The 19565-nt window shown below is 42.6% G+C and overlaps 2 protein-coding genes across 3 annotated transcripts; one reads left to right on the plus strand and one right to left on the minus strand.

Annotated features, from left to right (window-relative positions):
• Positions 1-290: 290 nt before the first annotated feature.
• Positions 291-5782, minus strand: zic1 (zic family member 1 (odd-paired homolog, Drosophila)). Its single transcript, XM_053859922.1, has 3 exons — positions 2639-5782; positions 2320-2483; positions 291-1233 (listed from the first exon to the last, which is right to left on the minus strand). Exons 1-3 carry the CDS (start codon positions 3591-3593, stop codon positions 1036-1038), a joined length of 1317 nt encoding a protein of 438 aa, XP_053715897.1. The 5' UTR covers positions 3594-5782; the 3' UTR covers positions 291-1035.
• Positions 5783-6502: 720 nt separating this feature from the next.
• Positions 6503-12700, plus strand: zic4 (zic family member 4). 2 transcript variants are annotated; one of them, XM_053859921.1, is made up of 3 exons: positions 6503-7783; positions 7886-8512; positions 11161-12700. In XM_053859921.1, the coding sequence occupies exons 1-3, from the start codon at positions 7363-7365 to the stop codon at positions 11589-11591; spliced, it is 1479 nt and encodes a 492-aa protein (XP_053715896.1). In that variant the 5' UTR covers positions 6503-7362; the 3' UTR covers positions 11592-12700. The 2 variants fall into 2 exon arrangements, with proteins under 2 accessions (XP_053715896.1, XP_053715895.1); XM_053859920.1 differs by having other exon boundaries at positions 6505-8512; positions 11161-12699.
• The last annotated feature ends 6865 nt before the right edge of the window (positions 12701-19565 follow it).

Here is a 19565-nt window from a genome sequence, read left to right on the forward strand (position 1 = left end):
GGGGGGGCGACACACTGCCCCCTCTTTTTTTAGGAGATAAAAAACGACGAAATCCGAAAATAAATTAGATCTGAAAATTAGATTCTCGAACAATTAAGACGATTCTGGTTTACACTGAGGAACAACCGGCGTGATGAATCGATTCAATTTGCGCTTTACTGCGGGGCAAAGTGCTGAATGTTAATTTGGGATAAACACAAGATGCGTGCGAGGAAAAAAAAAAAAAAAGAAAGAAGGGAAGAAATGACTGTCCGACAAGTTGTCACACACACTCTCTTGCACACACTCAAATAACCCCCAACGCCTTTAACAGTATTTTCAATCCTTTAATATAGTACGAAAAATGTATCCAAACATTTATTTTTGAAACTAAATATTACATACGAGCGCATTTCTCCATAAATATCGATCATATCTAACATCACATGCGGATAAATATGGAAAATTGAGCTACTTTACCTTCCAGACAAAGACAAGAGATATTTTTTGTTTATAGTTATCACGTACATGAACAGATCGACACGGTTTTTTTTTCACTACACGATTTCATTTTTAATCGACATGACATTTAAATAACAACAATGATACTGTGCTACTTTTTTTTAATTGGACGGAAAAAGGATGTTGCACTGGAGTCTACAAAAAGCACATTGAATACTAAGAGGAAGTCGTAGACTGTAAATACTGAATAATTCACATTTTGGTACACAACTATAACATTCTTTTTCAGTCAATCCGATAAAAGCATTTTTCCATATATCTAGGGAGCACATTTTACACAAATTCCCTTGTGATATTTACAAAATAAAATACATTTTCCCCCACATTTGGTGAAATACTTATGTACAAAAATCCAGAACATGCTTTTATTTTGGAGTCTTTCGGTAAAAATAATAGTTTAGCTGTCCTCCTGTCGGTAATTGTCCATGCATGACAATAAGGGCAGCCGGTAATTGCTCGTTTTTTTGGGGAAGGGGATGATTCTTTCCACGATAAAGTCTTTGATTCCGCAGTGCCACCACCCCACCACTATATTTACACGTACCATTCATTGAAATTGGACGTCAGCGTGTTGTGGCTGCTGGTGTGGTGTACTGAAGAGGCTGCTGGTGATATCGAAGTGCTGCTCTGGTTGTCTGTGGACGGGGACACGATGGTGGGGGGCGTGGAGGACTCGTAGCCTGAGCTGGCCGCAGGCGATGGCTGCGATCCGGGATTAGTGGACTCGTGAACCTGCAGCGTCAGAAATTAAATTAAATGAAAGGAGAAACATCATAAAATCAATGTCATCCTGAACGAGACAAAACATAATCTCATTTATTTGACGTTGTGGATGAAAGAAAAGTGTCAGGGCGATTAAATGGCGTGTCTATTTCGATAATAAAAACAATTCAGAGACTTTGTCTTTATTCACGTGGATTTTAAACCGATAAACCGCGATATGAAATTACAAAAACGAGACAGAGATTGTTTCCAATCGGTCAACGACTAAATTTGTGGAATTAAAAAATATATCTCAATGCAACATTTTGCTGGATGCAGAACGGTCTATTTTTAATTCCAGTCATTTTTTATTTACAAACGTTTAAACAAATAAAAGTGGGATTTGTAACCAATAACAATTCGATTTCAAGTTTACGTGTGTCTCTGAAAACCAACAGCTGAATATACATAAATATATATATATATATATTTAAAAATACTACTACCTAAACAAAAACCGTATCACGTTTCTTAAAAACACGCTGACGTGAATGTATTTAATTCCGTTTTCTTGGAGGGAATATAAATGTTGCCAATATCAAAATAATACAAATCGTATGTTAACGTTGATATTCATGGGCTTCGACATTCATGTCGTGTTTATTACATGATTATTATTAAAACAATGCATATAAAAATAATAATGGATAGAAAATAACGACTTTTATGTCGTTTGGCATATAGTCATTCGGATCTTCAATTAATATACACAATAAAGTTATCGCTGTTTGGAAAGAATTCCCCAAGATCGTGTGCATTACAGAAGGATTAAAAATACCGTGTATTTAATTGCTCCTAATTAACGTAGCTGCGTACATCCATGGCATATTTATCTTAATTGGTCATTTTAAGCGTTCAGATCTATTTTAAAAATACAATCGAGGACACGACGATCGACTGCGATCGAGAATAAAACGTGTTAGTAACTTCAAATGATTTCCACTAACAGAAAAAACAGAAACCAATGTTGCGTTTGGATTTTAAATTGTGCCTTGAAAACGCGGCGGCGAATCAAATAAAGCATCAATAAAACACATGCGTGTGTGTGAGTGTTACCTTCATGTGTTTTCGGAGGGAGCTGGGGTGTGTGTAGGACTTGTCGCACATTTTGCACAGGTACGGCTTGTCGGACGTGTGGACGTGCATGTGTTTCTTGCGGTCACTGCTGTTTGCAAACCGCCGGTCGCAGCCGTCAAACTCACACTTAAAAGGCTTCTCACCTGAATAAAAGCAGAAAAACACAACACCAGTGTGAAGTTACTCAATGCTTTTGCGTTGAAATTTAGCAAATATACGTGCACAGTTATTGATATTTCTAAATATTTTGACGATCATGCACGTTGGTGTTTTTGAGTCCACGTGAGGAGGATCTTACCGGTGTGCGTCCTTTTGTGGATTTTGAGATTTTCTGAACGCGCAAAGACTTTGCCACAGCCGGGGAAAGGGCACGGGAAGGGCTTCTCCCCAGTGTGTACCCGGATATGATTCACAAGTTTGTATTTGGCTTTGAAGGGCTTCCCTTCTCTGGAACAGTCCTCCCAGAAGCAGATATGGTTGGTCTGCTCCGGGCCCCCCACATGCTCCACCGTCAGGTGGGTCACCAGTTCGTGCATCGTGCTGAAAGTTTTGTTGCACGACTTTTTGGGGTTGGTCAGCTGCTCCGGCTCGACCCACTTGCAGATGAGCTCCTGCTTGATGGGCTGCCGCATGTACCTGAAGAAGGCCCCGGCTCCGTGGTGCGCGGCCATGTTCATGTTCATGGGGCCGTAGCCGTGCAGCTGGGTGGACGCGTAGTGGTCGGAGCGCGGGCTCGTAACGTGGCCGTACTGCTCCGCCCGGCCGTACATGTCCCCGGAGAAGCCCAGTCGCATCTGGCTGTTGACCACATTGGAGGACGCGTGGCCGGCCGCTTGCTCGTGGAGCCCGGGGAAGAGCAGGTGTCCCGCCGCATCTGAGTGTCCGTGTGGCCCCGCGAAACTCCCGGAGGCGAACAAACTGTGCTGCGCTCCGGCGGCGTCCCCGAAGCCCCGATTCCTGAAGAGAAACTCCCGGGTGGAGTTGAAGGTGGAGTAGGAGCCGACGTGGGTCGGGTGGTGGTGGTGCCCGAGGGCGGCTGCTGCGTAACCGGGCGCCTGCGAGGAAAACGCCGTCTGCCCGGAGCCGATGTCGTGGGAGCTGTGGTTGATCTTGAAGGCGCCCATCCCGTCCGCGAAGGGATTGATCCCCAACGCCACTTCTCTCTCTGTGACTTCGCCTGTTGAGTGATGCCGCGAGGAGCCGAAAGTAGTGACTCCTAGCGTGGGATACTGCGGTCCAGCGTCCAGGAGCATCTTCAGTCTTCACTCGCCGAGACGACTGAGAGCAGGAGTCAAAAAAACGCGCACAGATATTCTTCCTCCCCCTCTCTCTCACTGTCTATTGGACCTGACTCGACCGAGCAAACTCTCAAATCCGCTGCACTTTTCCTCTCTTTCTGCCGAAGATGCCCATGCACGGCGCGTCCACGAGCATGTAAACACGCAGTATTGTCTTTGTGCGGTTTGTCTTCCTGTGGCTCAACTTTCACCTCCTCAGTCAGGCGGTGAGCTCCAGACTGATAGTCGCAATCATTCCTGCAGATAAATGAATTGAAAAGACAACACAGTCCAGCCCTGATGAATGGTTGAGGAGGGGCGGTCACATGTTCACCCAGCGGCGCGGCCATTGGCTGACGCGCTTACCCCCCCAATAACATACATTCACCAAATAACAATCCGCGGAGCGCGGCCCACGCTTCGATTGGCCTCTGCATCATCACTCCCAGATATAGAGAGGAAGCTGATCTCTCTAGTTTGCTCTGTCTGTCTCACACACAAACACGGACAGTTGCATGCAGCCTGCTGTAACCCACTTTCTTTTGGACTCTGGAGGGCGACTGTAGTACCAGGAGTAAAAATTTAAGGCAGAAGAATTCATGCCTGAAAGGAAGTAAAATAAAGGCACCTTTATTGACTGGGCTTTACCATGCAACAATCAATGTAGATATGAACATAGCAGTGCCTGTCATCATATCTGCCACTGCAAACACATTAGTGGTGGAATCCTGAAATGAATGCGTTTAAATGTCTATATATAAGTGTGTAATGTGTTTGTCAGCGTGTATATAAACATGTATAGACCTAGTTCGTGCACTTATACGTGCACATATGCAAGTGATGACATACACCCACATATAGTACATATATACATACATGCATGTATTGTGGGGACATTCATCCAAAACACATGGCTAACCTTAACCAGGACCTAAATCAAACTCAAATTCAACTACAATGAGCTGGTTATTTTGAAGTGTTAATCCTCAATTTGAGGCTTGACCTTGTGGGGACTTGTGGGGAGCAAAATGTCCTCACAAGTAGGTGCATTTCCAAGAATCAGTTCCCCACAAGTATATCTGAACCAGGTACACCATTGTCACACCATTTATGTGGGGTCCTTCATTGGCAGCCTCTCACCCTGAACCTAACCATCCAAAACATATGGCTACCCTCAACCAGGAATCAAACCTAAACTTAATCATAATGATCCTGCATCCTCATATTGAGTATTAACCGCTCGGCACAAGGGCCCCACAAGGGGGTGTTTTCCCCAAGACTGCACCTCGAAACGGCATGCTTAAAAACACACACTTTTTAGACGTGTGGTACTAAATCCATTATTTGATGGATGATGTTCCCACATCGCCAAAAAGTGCTCCAAACTTGGACACGTCAATCTCCTTGAGGTTGATATTAAATCAGTGGACTGTCACCACATGAACATTATAAAACCCCGCGTTTAGTGTCATACTTTTTTCTTGCTGTTGCTCACAAGCCGCCTTGCTCTCCTGGACACAGTTTCCACTCACATCAGTGCAACATCTGTGTTTTAGATTTCCACATCATCACACCGAGCATCGTGTGCATCGACCTACAATGAACGAGTCCAGAAAGTCCAGTGATGAACTCGAACCTACTATGGCAAAAGAAATGCCAATCGACCATAGTAGCTCACCAGTTTGGAAATAAAAAAAATGATGCATGGCTTGTGCGCAAAAGTGAGTAAAAGCGCTGTGGGCTGTTATCAAGTGGGATTTGCGGCGCTCCCTGCTGGAACCTCCGGCTGCTAGAGTTCAAAGCCACATGCACAGACGTGTCATACCAACCATTAAAATATCGTCGTGGCTACTTGGTTACTTTCTACCAAGCAAGTCAGTCTGGAGGGTCCAACGATGGAGACACGCTTATATTGATGAACAATTTGACCAAATTGAGATCATGTGATGTGCCTTTTTTCCGGCGATTGATCAACAGGTGTCCACGGTAAGAAAGTCTCATCCCATAGACCAACAGATATAACTTATGTATTGTAAACACACGTTCTAAGTGAATAGTTATTCTTGCGCTTTCATATATAATAATTAGCCTTAATAGAGACGCCGACTGTTCTGTCAAATGTCGACCAGAAACCGTTAATGCGTTTTAAGTAAAAACATATTGGCCTAAGGGGCTGGCTTTTTGTGTGTGTATGCAGTCTAACGCAACTCGTGTGCGCAAACAACTTGGACCAGAAATAGCACTTCAAAGTTTCGGCATTTCACTGTACAGCTGCGAGGCTCATGGACACTTTATGCAATTTATTAAACAACTTTTTGAAGTCGTCATCTCTCAAAGTGCCGGCTGGATATTTCCCTGCTATGGTTGTGGCGACGTTTGAAAGGACTTTGATGTGTCAATCCTGCCACAAAAATACTCTTCACCTCCTAACTCGCCTGCCAGCCAGAGGGTTTATTATGTTGACCTACAAATCTGGACTAAAACGTGTGAATAGCGAAACGAAGCACTCATTAAGGCAATTAAAAGGCAATTAATGTAGAACACAAAATAGCATTTTTTAGAAAATGAAACAGTAGTTTTACATATAATGTTTATTTTTATTTATTTATTTTACATTAAATTGAGATGCTAACTGGAATAGTCATTAAAATGTACTGTATCGATTAGACTAACCCATTATCCTTATTTTACTGTCACAACTTTTAAAACGGAAAAAAAATCTTGTCGAACAAGACGCAGAGAAAGTGAGAGCCCTTTAAAAATATATACATATATCGAATTCAATGACGTATCTTACTCAGGGCTCAATGGTCTCCGCGCTTGTATATAATACACCCGTATTTAATATTCAACCTAAGTCCGTGTGGACGCCCCCCTCCTGTGACCCTCATGTGCTGCCGTCCTCAGTCTAAAGCAAAATGACCCCGGATCATAACAACAGGTCCCGTCCATTACACTTCTCTCTCTCTGCACAATGACGGCGGCAACTCGTCCTTCTCTCTCAGCGAACATCTGACTCTATAACGTGGACGCCTTGGAGCGGAGGATCAACCGGTTTATTTACGGAGAGCGCACATATTTGGACTTACGGAAAAGAAAAATGCCACGTGTTTTTTAAGAGCCAAATAGTGTTTTTGCAGCGGCTGGGATCGATCTGCGTCGCGCGTAAAGACTTGCGTAATGCGTAAAAGCGCATTAACGCGAAGCCAAGTAAATGTGTTGTGCTAATAACCTCCGCTTTCATAACTTTAAAAATCCCGACTGTGTTTTTCTGCGATTCAACTGGAGTGTAGAGGCTGTTTGAATGCCGCGCTGCGACCGTCGAAAAGGCGACTCTGAGTCAGGGTTTGTTTGGCGGAGTTTTATTGTACATTTTCACTAAACCGCTATTTTTTTTTATTGCCTCCGGCATTGCGCATGCGCTCTGACTGCGCTCTGTCACCAAGACATTTTTCTTCAAGTTGGAAACTGTCACCAGTGACGTCAATCACCAGGCTCTGACCAATTAGAGCGCAGGATGATTGTTTAGCTCCACGGGCTGCAGCGCCTACCATGAATCTCTATTCAGTATCAAAGCGTCCTGCTGCTGCCTCTCAACCGAATGGGATTCCATGTAGTTCGCAGATAGACTTAACTTTATGAACTTTTTTTTTTTTTTTCGTTATTTCTCACCGCGATTAAAATATATTTGTCATCATCATTATTATTTTGCCTGCTGTCAACTTGTTCTAAAATTAGGAGAGTAATGAGCGTGGATGCACTGGGAAGCCCCGTGATGGACCCTGCGTTTTCCAAACGGAACACGGCGCTGAGATTAGTTGACTTGGCAGGGGCTCACCACCATCACCATCATCACCACCATACCCCTCAGAGCGTGACAGGCTTCCCGGGGTTCAGCAGCCATCCACACTCAATGGCTCACTCGCACCCTGGGGAGATTACTGCGGAACCCCGCCTGGGGCCGAGTCCATTCGGGCCAGAACACATGGGGCACTCTGCGGCCCTCAAAATCAGCCCAGCCCATCATTATCCCCACCACCATCACCACCACCACCACCACAATCATCATATGGCAGGCCACAGTGAAGTGGTCTCCAGTCAAACGGGAGCTTTTGGCCCGGTTCAGGCGACGTCGGTGCCGTACTCTATGCCTCACTCATCCGCAGGTAGGGACTTTCTCATCCGGAGAGACCTGACAGCTCAAGCCATGCCCGTGCTGACCGACCAGACCGCAGGAACTCACCACGGACTGTTTGTCTCAACAACAGGTAGCTATCCCGGACACTATGGTCACCACCCCGACGCCGGGAACCTCTTCTCCGGACTGCACGCCGACCAGACCCCGAGCGGAACTCCGGGTGGCCAAGCTTTAAATGGACAAATAAGGTTGGGACTACCCGGAGAAATGTACGTTCGGTCTGATCACTTGAGTCCCGGCTCCAGGGCGGATCCGTTCTCGTCGCCCCTGCACGGCTACGGTGGTCTGAATCTGAACATGAATCTGAGCGCCCACCACCACCCGCACCACCACCACCACCACCCCGGTGCCGGAGCCTTTTTCCGTTACATGAGGCAGCCGATCAAACAGGAGCTCATTTGCAAATGGCTGGAGCCGGAGCTCTCCCCGAAAAAACTTTGCTCCAAAACTTACAGCACAATGCACGAGCTGGTCACGCACGTGACAGTGGAGCACGTCGGTGGACCGGAGCAGGCGAACCATATCTGCTTCTGGGAAGAGTGTCCGCGAGAGGGCAAGCCATTCAAAGCCAAGTACAAGCTGGTCAATCACATCCGAGTGCACACGGGGGAGAAGCCGTTTCCCTGTCCGTTCCCCGGCTGCGGGAAGGTGTTCGCAAGATCCGAGAACCTTAAAATCCACAAAAGGACGCACACAGGTCAGTGGAAAAACACCGCTCGCATGATTCTCTGCTCGTTCGTTTGCATGGGCGATGGTGATCTGGTATCTTTAACGAACGAAAGGCTGTGTGTGAGTGTTTTTTTTTTTTAAGATTTATGACGAGTTTAGAGGGCACCTGTTGGAGCTGGTGTCCAAGCTCGTTTTTGGACCAGGGGGTGTGTCACTTTCTGTTCTGAAATGTTTACAAATAACCAGGGAGTAAGATCTGTCAGACAGTATACGAGCACTTGTACAGTAACACAAGTGGCCTTTGTTATTGTGTTGTGGAATGGCGAATTATTTAAGAGCAACTGTGTTCATGAATGGCGGACTCACTCATCTGAGTGAATAGGAGGGATCTGGCAACTTCACCTTCATGCTGGAGGGACATCATTCCCCTTGGAAACCATTTATAATATACTTCATGTAGCTGCAGCCGTTTGGAATTGAGCTGAACATGTTAAGTGGCATCAACGTGTGTTGATGTGCATATGAGCTAAATTATTACAAATATTGGAATAAATAAGTGGTTTAAAACTGAGTTGAAGTTTGCAAAACAAGACAGAAGTTGCCTCCTTATTGGTTACTTCCTAGTGTCTCTTTGGGGATTTGGCATGCAGAAATCCCCCTGAGGAATGTGGTTAAATATTGTTGGCTTGAATTTATTAAAGGCAGTGTAAATAACTAAAAGACCTTGAGCTGTCTATAAGTACAATATCAGTAAGAAAATATCTGGAGACATTTGGAAAAAAAACAAAAAACACACACACACACACTATTTCAAGGTGTCACTGAAATGTATTTTAATTCATTGCAAACCCTTTGACGTCAATTATTCCAAACACACACCACAGACAGGGAACATATATATATATATATGCGTGGAACATGTGCCCTTATCAAGAGGACCTTCTTTCTAAAGTGTTGTCCCTAAGGGGATTATAGTGCAGCTCACTCAGGCGCTTGACGGTTCGACCTCTTGTTTACACCACAGCACAAAAGACTGAGGCCCACGCAACGTCTAGTGGGTGTCAGAGGGCAGGATGCGTCTTCAGTGTAACTAATACAATGACGTTTGGAGGCTCTTTACAAGTCACGACCACCTTTATTGACAAGACATTTGACTCATTTGCACCAGAGTTCATCAATAACACAACATGGTCTTCACAGCTGGCAGTGTGTTTCCGGTGCAGATGGGATGTACAGACTGGAGTTTTAGGGTTTATTCATGATTGAAAAAAAAAAAAAAGTCTCACCGGTAGTGGTAAACGGAGGCATTTGTAAAAGCTATCTTTGGTCTATGGAGTTGTGAAGGTGCCTCCAGGGGAGTTCTGTGACAAGCTCAGGATCCTCAGCTCTTTCAAGAGCAACAAGTTGTCAGGGGGCTTCAAGTGATTCCCCAACAGATGACTGACTTTTGCTCAATTAGGCTTCTATTTCACCGACAAAAACTAGTCCCACTTAAAGTGTCGAGTCAGACTCGACTGAACACGCAGACCTTACATCTAAACGCCCCCCTCCCCTCTGCTGCTCCACTCTCCTATGTATTATTCATATAATTTGCTCACATTACCTAAGTACAAATCTGCTAAATTATTTCTGTGTGTTGAATCCCAAGGGGCCTGCTCTTTGGTATCATGTTTAAAACCTATCCCAAAGTGTGGTTATGATTGGGGGGCTGCCCCTGGGGTCTGTTCCTCCACGCTTTCTTGTACTACACTAATATCCTTGATTGGCTCTCTCAACCCAACAGCTGAAGGTCAAATTGATATTCAACCCGCAAGTGTAATTAGACAGAGGCAATTACAGATTCTGAAAAGCTTTAATCGGAGCTGGGAGAGAGCAGAAATGCACTGGGTGATTTTGTAATTTATTCAGATTGTTTCTATGTTTTTTTTTCCCCTTCTTTTTTACTGTCTCAATCAGGTGATGTGAAGACACTGAATCAGTCCAAAATAGAAGCTCTAGACTATTTTTAGGTCTGATGGGATCATGTGTAGCTTGTCTGTCTTGACAAATGTCCTCAATGCAGCTGGTTCATGCATTTGGCAATGCCAAACAAATCTACTTATTATTATTATTAGTAGTAGTAGTATTATTGTTATTATTATCATCATCATTATTAGTATTATTGTTATTATTATTATTATTATTAGTTGTAGTGCATAAGTTGTAGTAGCTAATTTATTGAAAACAATAGCATGGTCTTTGGCTTGAAAATTCCAGTTTTGTTCTGTACATTAATGATTAATAATCCCCCTATTATAATTTTTACTACTACTACTACTACCCCCAACAACAACAACAACAACAACAATAATAATAATAATAATAATAATGTAATCGTTTATTTTCCGGTTGTGATGGAAATTGTCGTTGATAGTGGCTGTAATATTTGAAAAGTAGCCGTACTAGTACTACAACCAGTATTAATAGAAGCAGGATAGGCAGTCACCATTTGTAAAATATTCCACAAATTAAACATCACTGAAGTGCATTATTCTTTTTTTGTGATTTTGGGTGAGTTGATGATTTTCATTTGACTTGTGAATTGAATTCTTTATTTTGGTCTCCCTCTTGTGAAGTCCTGTGTAAAGGCTTGCTGACAGCGAAAGGGTGTAACGGTGTGTGATGATGTCGTCACAGGTGAAAAGCCTTTCAAGTGTGAGTTCGACGGCTGTGACCGACGCTTCGCCAACAGCAGCGACCGGAAGAAGCACTCCCACGTCCACACCAGCGACAAGCCTTACAACTGCAAGGTCCGCGGCTGCGACAAGTCCTACACGCACCCCAGCTCCCTGCGGAAGCACATGAAGGTCCACTGCAAGTCCCCTCCGCCCAGCTCCGGCTACGAGTCGTCCACTCCGTCCCTGGTGTCGCCCTCCTCTGACCTGGGCAGAGATCCGGGCCCCTCGGCGCTGTCCGACTCCGTGGGGGCTTCGCAGTCCGCCAATTTAAGTGAGTGGTACGTGTGCCACAGCTCCGGTGCGAGCGGCCCACAGACCCCACCCAGCGGCGCGTCCACGCCAGACCCCACGCAGGAGTACAGACACGCAGAGCGGAGGGACGCGTTTTAGCGCGCAGACACCAGTCTCCCAACTGGTTCCAGTGCCTCTCCAAAAGCCCCACGTGGACACACTCCACTCTAACGAGAATATATATTTTAAAGGTTCAGCTATTTAAAATAGTTGGCGCAGTGGCGTGTTGTCTCGGCATGTGTACATGTACCCTGTAAATAGTCTATTTATTTTTCAACATCGGAGGGTTTTTTTTAAATCACCCAACCAAAGTGCATGTTTGAAAACATATTTGTAAAATGGTTGTGTCGATGTTGTTATTTGTAGCCTTAATGTTTACAATGAGCCTGCAGTAAATGAAAACCAGCGAATATTTCAAAAATGTTTTTTTATTGTAAAGAAGTGGCCAATTTGTCATTCATTTTTTTTGTATCGTTTTCTTTTTTAAATGTCCAAACTGGAAAAGCACTCAAATAGCGAACCGAATTGCCTTGTCATTTGTGAATATTTTGAATAAATCTTGTATGAGAAAACATGAAAAAGCTACATTTTTATTCTGTACAACAGCGTTTTAAGCTTTAGAAGCATCTTGACGTGACCAATAGTTCTTACACGTTTTATTAATCTTAGTAGACACAGACATCATGATATATCTAAGCAGTTGAAAACTATTTTAAAAAGTTTGTCAAGTGTGTCGTGTGTTTTGTGATTCATACATTTATTTTGACGAACTTGACCAATGAGAATCTCATTGTTTCAGCAAATCAAATCTCTTCTTTGGTGAAGCAGCAACTGACTTCTCTGTAATTCAACTTCAGTTTCGCGCCGTGTTTTCTTGTTTGTTGTTGAAGTGTTGATCATCTGGGTGTGTTGACTTTTTATTATACGTAACGACCGTTTGGAATTCTATTCTGGTTGTGATTTTAATTGAATAAATGAATGATAAATTCTTTAAGCAACTAAATATGTCGGGGAGATGCGTCGATGTTTCCTAAATAACTTCACACAGCCTTCTTTGTTGCTGATGGTTTAAGTTAAATACGTTTAAAAAGAGAGACAAAGCACGGAGCTTTGTTCAAAAGTCCGAGCTAATATTCTTAAAAATCACTTGCGAGAAACGATATATGTTGACGTCACAATCCAGAAATACTTTGTGAAACCTGACATTTACATCCACATAAATTACATGTTTACCTGTTAACCAACATTTGATTAATGTATCCCAAAAAAAAAAAAAAAACCTCACATCTCAATATTTTGCTCCCCAAAAGTCTGCGCACAATGTCGGATGAAAGGCCACAATATTCTGATCCAGACTTCAAAGAGAACTTGGCACAAAGACACATTTTCTTCACGACGGTGAATCCTCACGGTGAATTTGGATTTCTAAAGCAGCAGCCGAGTCAAACTCAAATGATATGGGGCCGAGCCCGCGCCCTGAAAAGCGCACACTAAAGAATGTAATATTTGCGTCCCATGGGGTCGGAAACGGTAATCTATGTCCTTTATGTCAGGAAATAAGGAGGGAAAATATTCTTTTGCTTCGGCTCCACTTTACGACAATCAAAGGAGAAACCGAACACAATTGCCCCAAACATAAAAGCTAGAGAAAGAAATCCCAAACTCCAAAAATGTATACAAAAATATTTTGCTTGAAGTGAAATGTCGCAGTCGTTGTGTGCGTGTAAGTTGAGAACCAAACTGTCACACACGAGGAGACGACTTGAAAACATTTAAATCGTATTTAATTCACAAATTAATATTTTTCACTTTCAAGCACAGGCTTGAGGAAAAATAAAAATAATAATGACATTAGCAGAGGTTAGATAACTCACTTGAAGTTCGGATCCTTCAAATCAATGGGAACGTGAAATGAAATCATTAATAATAACATTGTAAAATAATGGCATTAACAGAAAAAAAAAGTCTTCTGTCCAAAACCTTTGGTGAATGATCTCAGTGAGGATGATACTGACGTTCACAGTCTTGAAAGACATGGATTCATTTTCAAGTAGTGATGAAGAATTATAAGTTGAAACTTTTGAAAAGAGTTGAAAACTGTTTGCCCTTTTCCAAACGTTCGCTCATGATATCAGTCAAGTCGTGTCTTTATTTTTTTAAGACAAGGAAGAATGTGGTTCAATCTAATAATATATGCTCATATATTGTGCATATATGATCTAGTGATAACTACAATTATTTAATCTTATTATTATTATTGCTTTATTTGTTTTGTTGTGTGACGAAGATGGAAAATGTGTTCTTTTTTTTATCCGACTCCATTTATCTTTAGTCTCACAACTATGTGGAACTTTGTCTTCTGACTTTCTTTCCGCGGCCGCAGAGTTTTCAATCATTTCAATTTTCATGAATTCAGAAACTTTTTGTCGCAGTGACTGCGTTTATAGAGTTCAGTTAAGTGTGTGACAGTTTGCTTTGTGGAAGGGGCCCAAGTGAAAAGAGAGGATAAAGCAAACAAATCCAGGATGGCGGTGGTGGACTCTTTCTGGCACCAGCTCTTGCGGAGAGAGAGCGAGAGAGAGAGTGAGAGGCAGGAGGGAGGGAGGGGGAAAAACACTAGATAGTTGGATCTCAATTGAAAGTGTGAGTCTTTGAAGTGGAAGTTAATATCAGAGGGATTCTTCTGGGTCGTCTGAACGACGTTGATGACACGGAAAGTCTTTTGTCACCGATTCGTCCGGCTCCTCTCTATTGGGACGTCTAAAGCTATTTAGTTCCACTCGTCAAAATTAGAGCAAGAAAGTGCGTCAGAAAACACTCTGCCTTTCTTCCAGCGCTCAGACTGAAGCGACGTAAAAGGGCTTTGCTTTTTATAAAGGGTGAGCAGGCGGGGGAGGTGGGGGGTTAAAACACAGGGCGTCAATTAGTCTCGCAGAAATCTTCATTTTCAGCCAAAGCATCTCTTAATTTGAACTTCACTCTGCAGACAGGAATCAAACAGAGACGCAAAACATTTGGTTTCATTTGGGGGGCCACAAGGAACAAATAAATTATACGTTCTGCAATCGACGCGTGACCTTTAGCGCCGTAATTTATGGCTTTGACCGGGAATAAATATTCTTCTGCGCAGTTCGGATGATGGTTTGGATTTAGGATTGCGTGCAGAACATTGGGAATGAAAAGGATGACTGTTTATTGAGCAAGTACAAGTCCTGGCGTGACGCAGAATGGAGGCTGGGGGTCCGTGATCAGGGGTTGGACCCAGGTGTGATGATGCGCTCAAGAACAGGTGTCACAACAGTATCACAAAAAAGATGATACTAGCCACACAAAACGAGAGAAACAATGTGTCTCAGGTACAAAAACGTTTTAAAAAAGATCTTTGTTCTGTAAGAGTACTTTCTATGTTTTGTGCATTAGCTGTATTTTACAAATATAAATGCCAATAAATATTTTCGTCTCTATTAACTCAGACCAACTGACCATTCATAGTTATCACGAGGATAACGGAAAAAAATAAATGGTATAAGACGATTTCCCCCTCAGTCAGGTCTCACATTCCTCAATTGCAATTTAAAGTTGCCCTTTCTTGTCGAGTACATCGGCGCAGGTTGAAAGTTCCAGCGAGTGCGACAAAAGTGAAGCAGCGCCACTTCCGTCCCTCATTCACCCTCTGGCTCATTTAAGTGTGAAATATCATTTCTTTGTAAAAATCATGGAGGCGGTAATCCCACTTCCGGAAACTGTCCGGCCTTATTGAACAAAGCCTCTTTAATAGGGGGATTAGCAGGGCAGAAGTAAAAGGCCCCACCCCCTCCCCACGCTCCGGCAGCACCAGTCAGCACCTCCGACACCAGGCAGGTCATAATTATCAGGAGTGAAGTGGCCAAAATGCCCAGTGGAAATAAAAGGACAGGTGCAATTGTGGAGGCGAACCGGAACCAGGCGGGCAGAACAAAACACTATTTTCATTAGGATTCAAACAAAATTGAATTATTTGAGAAGTAGCTGCAGAGACTCTACCAGAGCGTGTTGAAAATGCCTCCCCAGGTCCCATCACTTCTCATGTAACAAGTGATTTAAAAATGCAGTTTATTAAATAATGAATCTAACATTTTTTTATGTGTGATATTATATATATGAAAGTGATTAAATAAATTGTCGAGATAAATGCCACTTGTTTGTCTGTCATATTTTGCCTAGTATGCGTGTCTTGAAAAATACTGTTTATTCGCAAATGCTCTCATTCAACTAAGTCACAACCACTCCATGTATTAGATGTGGCGGCGACATGCCTGTTGCGGACTACATTTCCTGAACAGACCTTTTCAGAGTACATTGAAATGGCCTCAGATGAGGAATCTGCCCTGAGGAAACAGCTGAAGGTGTCAGCAATATTTCAATTCAGCAATAAACTTTTTAAGCCAATGTGTGCACATTTTGTTGTTTCAGTAATCTCCAATTATCCCTCTGTTACATACAATATGTAGGTGGGAAGCAATATATCTTTACCTTCGTCTGAAACCAAATTGAAAGCTCTTTTATTTATTTAATAATATGCTTCATATTGAAATATCAATATTAATCGCAGACAAACGTATTAGTAATGAACCAGAAGGACATCAGATGCATTCTGTACTTGCAGCATGTACACAAAGAAAACAGACTCGTGGGATTGACTCAGACATTTGACAGGATATTAGCATTTCATGATTCTGGTTTGGCAGAGTGGAACTGTCAAAACAATCCCATTTGGCTCGATCAGCGTGTTGATGCACTGCATCTCAACCCTTGGTGAGTTGGCCTGTGCTTCAACCCCGTCGGGCTAGAAGGTATTAGTAAGTGAAACTGTCATCATCACAAGAATCTGCGTGTAAAGAGCAGCTTTATTTAATTTTGCTTCTTCCTATTTAACAAAAGCTACTGTATTGGTCCAAAAATGTAGGACACGGTTTCATCAACTCACCCAGCTCACTCCGACAACACAACAAACATGGACGTTTCAACACTCAGAAACACTCAGAAACCATCTTTTATTTGGAACATTCCCTTATTTTCATCACAAATGCCAAGAGTAAACTTTCTCATGTTTAATTTGAGTTTATTATTTAATAATTGAGGATTTATATCATCTACGTCTCTTACCGTTATTGTGCATACAGACTGCATTCCATTTCTTTTGAAAGTATCACTAGATCTAAGTTTCTATCACACATGGAGCGCACTGTTTGAATGGTTATGATGAGTAAACGTGGGGAACCCTAGAGGTGCTGTACACCTCAGGAGAGCGCACACTTTGCGTAGTTTTCCTATTTTCCTATTTCACTTTGATTTGGTGATTTTATCACATACTACTGTATAAGGTACGACTAAGTGTTTTTTGTTAAGTGTTATATTTACACAGCCAAACATGACAGGGAAATTCGTTTGGTCGTATTAACCTGGTTAGCAGAAGTCCACAATTAATTTGAAACACTGGAGAAGAAAGTTTCAACTAAAAACGAAAACAATTGTTTGGAGAATAATGACAAATCAACCTTTCAAGTTAAACAAATAGAGGAAGGCAGTGAGCAAAAGTGGAACCCCTCCCTTCGGGAAAAAAAAGTCAGAAACATGAACAAATGCTATTTGGGTGTTGACTATTTCACATTCAAATATAGGCATTTGTCTCAACATTTCATCATGTCTGGTTTTCTCTTGCCAGAGTTGTCTGTGTCATCTGGCTTCCTGTCTCGGACACAGACTCAAGTGAGTCTCGTGCTTGCTGACTGTTGACGGGAATGACGTCATGGAAAGCGCCCACTTTTGCTCACAAGTGGGACGCAGCCTTAGCACGTGTGCCAGAGCGCCAAATGCCAATTTTCTGAAAACGACACGACACAAAGAACGTAAATCCAACAAGTCTAGCTCCCACGTAAAAGCGCAACAAGGCTCTGTTTTTGCTGTTAAACTTTTATAGAGAGAATAAAAATGTGTCTACACGTCCTATTATTGCGAGCCTTGGTACCGTTTCATGGACTCAACAGGGCAGGACAGAGCTGTTGCACCTATCGTGGCAGATAAGAGGTGTTGTTCGGCCCTCCGCCAAGTGAGAACCGCAGATCCCTCCTCCTCCTCCACCGACCTCCTCAGGTTTTCCGGATTATCCGCACATTTCTACTCCACTTCTTTTTTTTCCAACAAGGGAACAGACTCCCTCCAATGCAAATCAAGGCCGAACACGGATTTCTAACAACCTCCACATTATATGTCAGAATGTGGCACATGGTCCACACCTGCAGGCTGAATAGCGGCGTCTATTCAGCGGCTGATACGCCTGTTGGCCCTGCGCTCAAAGCAGCTGCATGAAAGAAGAAGCTGCTTTTCAAGCGTCTCCTGCTCCCACATCAGCCCGCTATTAACCTCTTCCTCCTTTTATCGCCGCTAATTTTACGTATATATGTACGAGAGCTTGTTGCCGCAAACATATGGATCTAAATAATGTCGCAAGAAGAGGCAGAGGAAAACACGGGGAGGCATTTCATTGAGACGACACTCAGCAAATAGTCGTCTGATCCCTTCCTGCTGCTGTTGGCACTCGTAAACGTCGCCCATCCACGTGCAGAAGACGGAAGAAAAATATTTAGAGGAATAATGGAATGTGAATGCAAATGTTCAGCCCATTAAATTCTGTTTACATTCACCAAAAGTTTGTTAAATATCGCTTATAGCTACTTTTAGAACTTTTGTAGTTCTTTCAATAACATATATATATATATATATATATATATATATATATATATATATATATATATATATATATATATATATATATATATATATATATGGTATTGTGCATAACCATACTATTATATTTTTATTATTATTATTATTGTATTAGTACTACCTTTGTAATAATACAATAATGTATATGATTATTATATTATTATCAATAATAATAATACAATAATTTTTGCAGTTGATCCTTTAAGCCCTTTTTATTTTACTGATAAAATCACGAAATTGTGTCTCTTTCAGTCACATTCCTTGTCAGAAGATGCAAAGTTCACCAAAGCAATACGAAAGAAAAATAGCGCCATTTATGAACATGTTTTCTCCACTTGAAGTGGCTCACAAACAGGGAAATGAAGCGTTTTAGGACCAAATCCCACCTACTGATTTAACCAAAGCCATAATGGCAAAAGTGCGTCGAGACCCTCGACACTATATCATCATATATCAACATAACGCAGAGTATAAGCTGATGCAAATGCTGCCAACAGTATGAATCATTGCTCTATCTGCACTATTTCACACGTCAGATGGGACACACTCCCAAACAGACGCACAAATGCACAGTTTGAGCGGGAGGATAATGCGCGTGATCAGTCTCAGGATCGAAAGACTTTGGGTCATTTCGCCATCTCCCGCAGGAAAAGACATTACGCTCCCTCATATTTACATACTCTTTAATATTTGTCAAACATTTCATAAATTACAAACTAATGAAATGTTCGACGGTCCTTGGAGATGAAGCTAATGAAGACGCAGACTTTTCTGACACATCTTTGTTAGGCTTTAATGTCATTCTCTCCATCACGCTCTATTAACTATTATTGTACTTATGTCAGGCCACCGCTGACACGGAGCGACTCCGCGATCACCTGCTGTAGGTGGCGCACCGGGGGTCACAAATGGCCTTCTATCGATAATAAAACTGTTATAGTGGCGCGCAAAGTTGGCTTTGTTATCCCTTCCCCGTCTGGATATTTCAAACGGACAAAAAATTAAATCGACAAAATATTTGACCACGTCACGTTTTATGCGCTTAAAGTCGAAACGATACCTTGATGTACTTCAAAATTCAATGGAAAAGAGAAGGGGGAGTCCCTTTGTCACCACAACAATATGGATCCTTGGAGACGTGTTTATTTGACAGAGCAAATCCCCGACGTGTCGAGGTTGTCATATTCCGCTCAATGTCCGATGCAAATGCAGCCGCTTAATCAGATGCAGCAGCATGGCGCGTTTATTACTTTGTCAATCATCTTGATACGACGACAGTAGTGAAACAAAGCGAGCTCATGTCCGCTC

The sequence above is a fragment of the Synchiropus splendidus genome, chromosome 3, assembly GCF_027744825.2.
Source record: "Synchiropus splendidus isolate RoL2022-P1 chromosome 3, RoL_Sspl_1.0, whole genome shotgun sequence".
Taxonomy (NCBI): Eukaryota; Metazoa; Chordata; class Actinopteri; order Syngnathiformes; family Callionymidae; genus Synchiropus; species Synchiropus splendidus.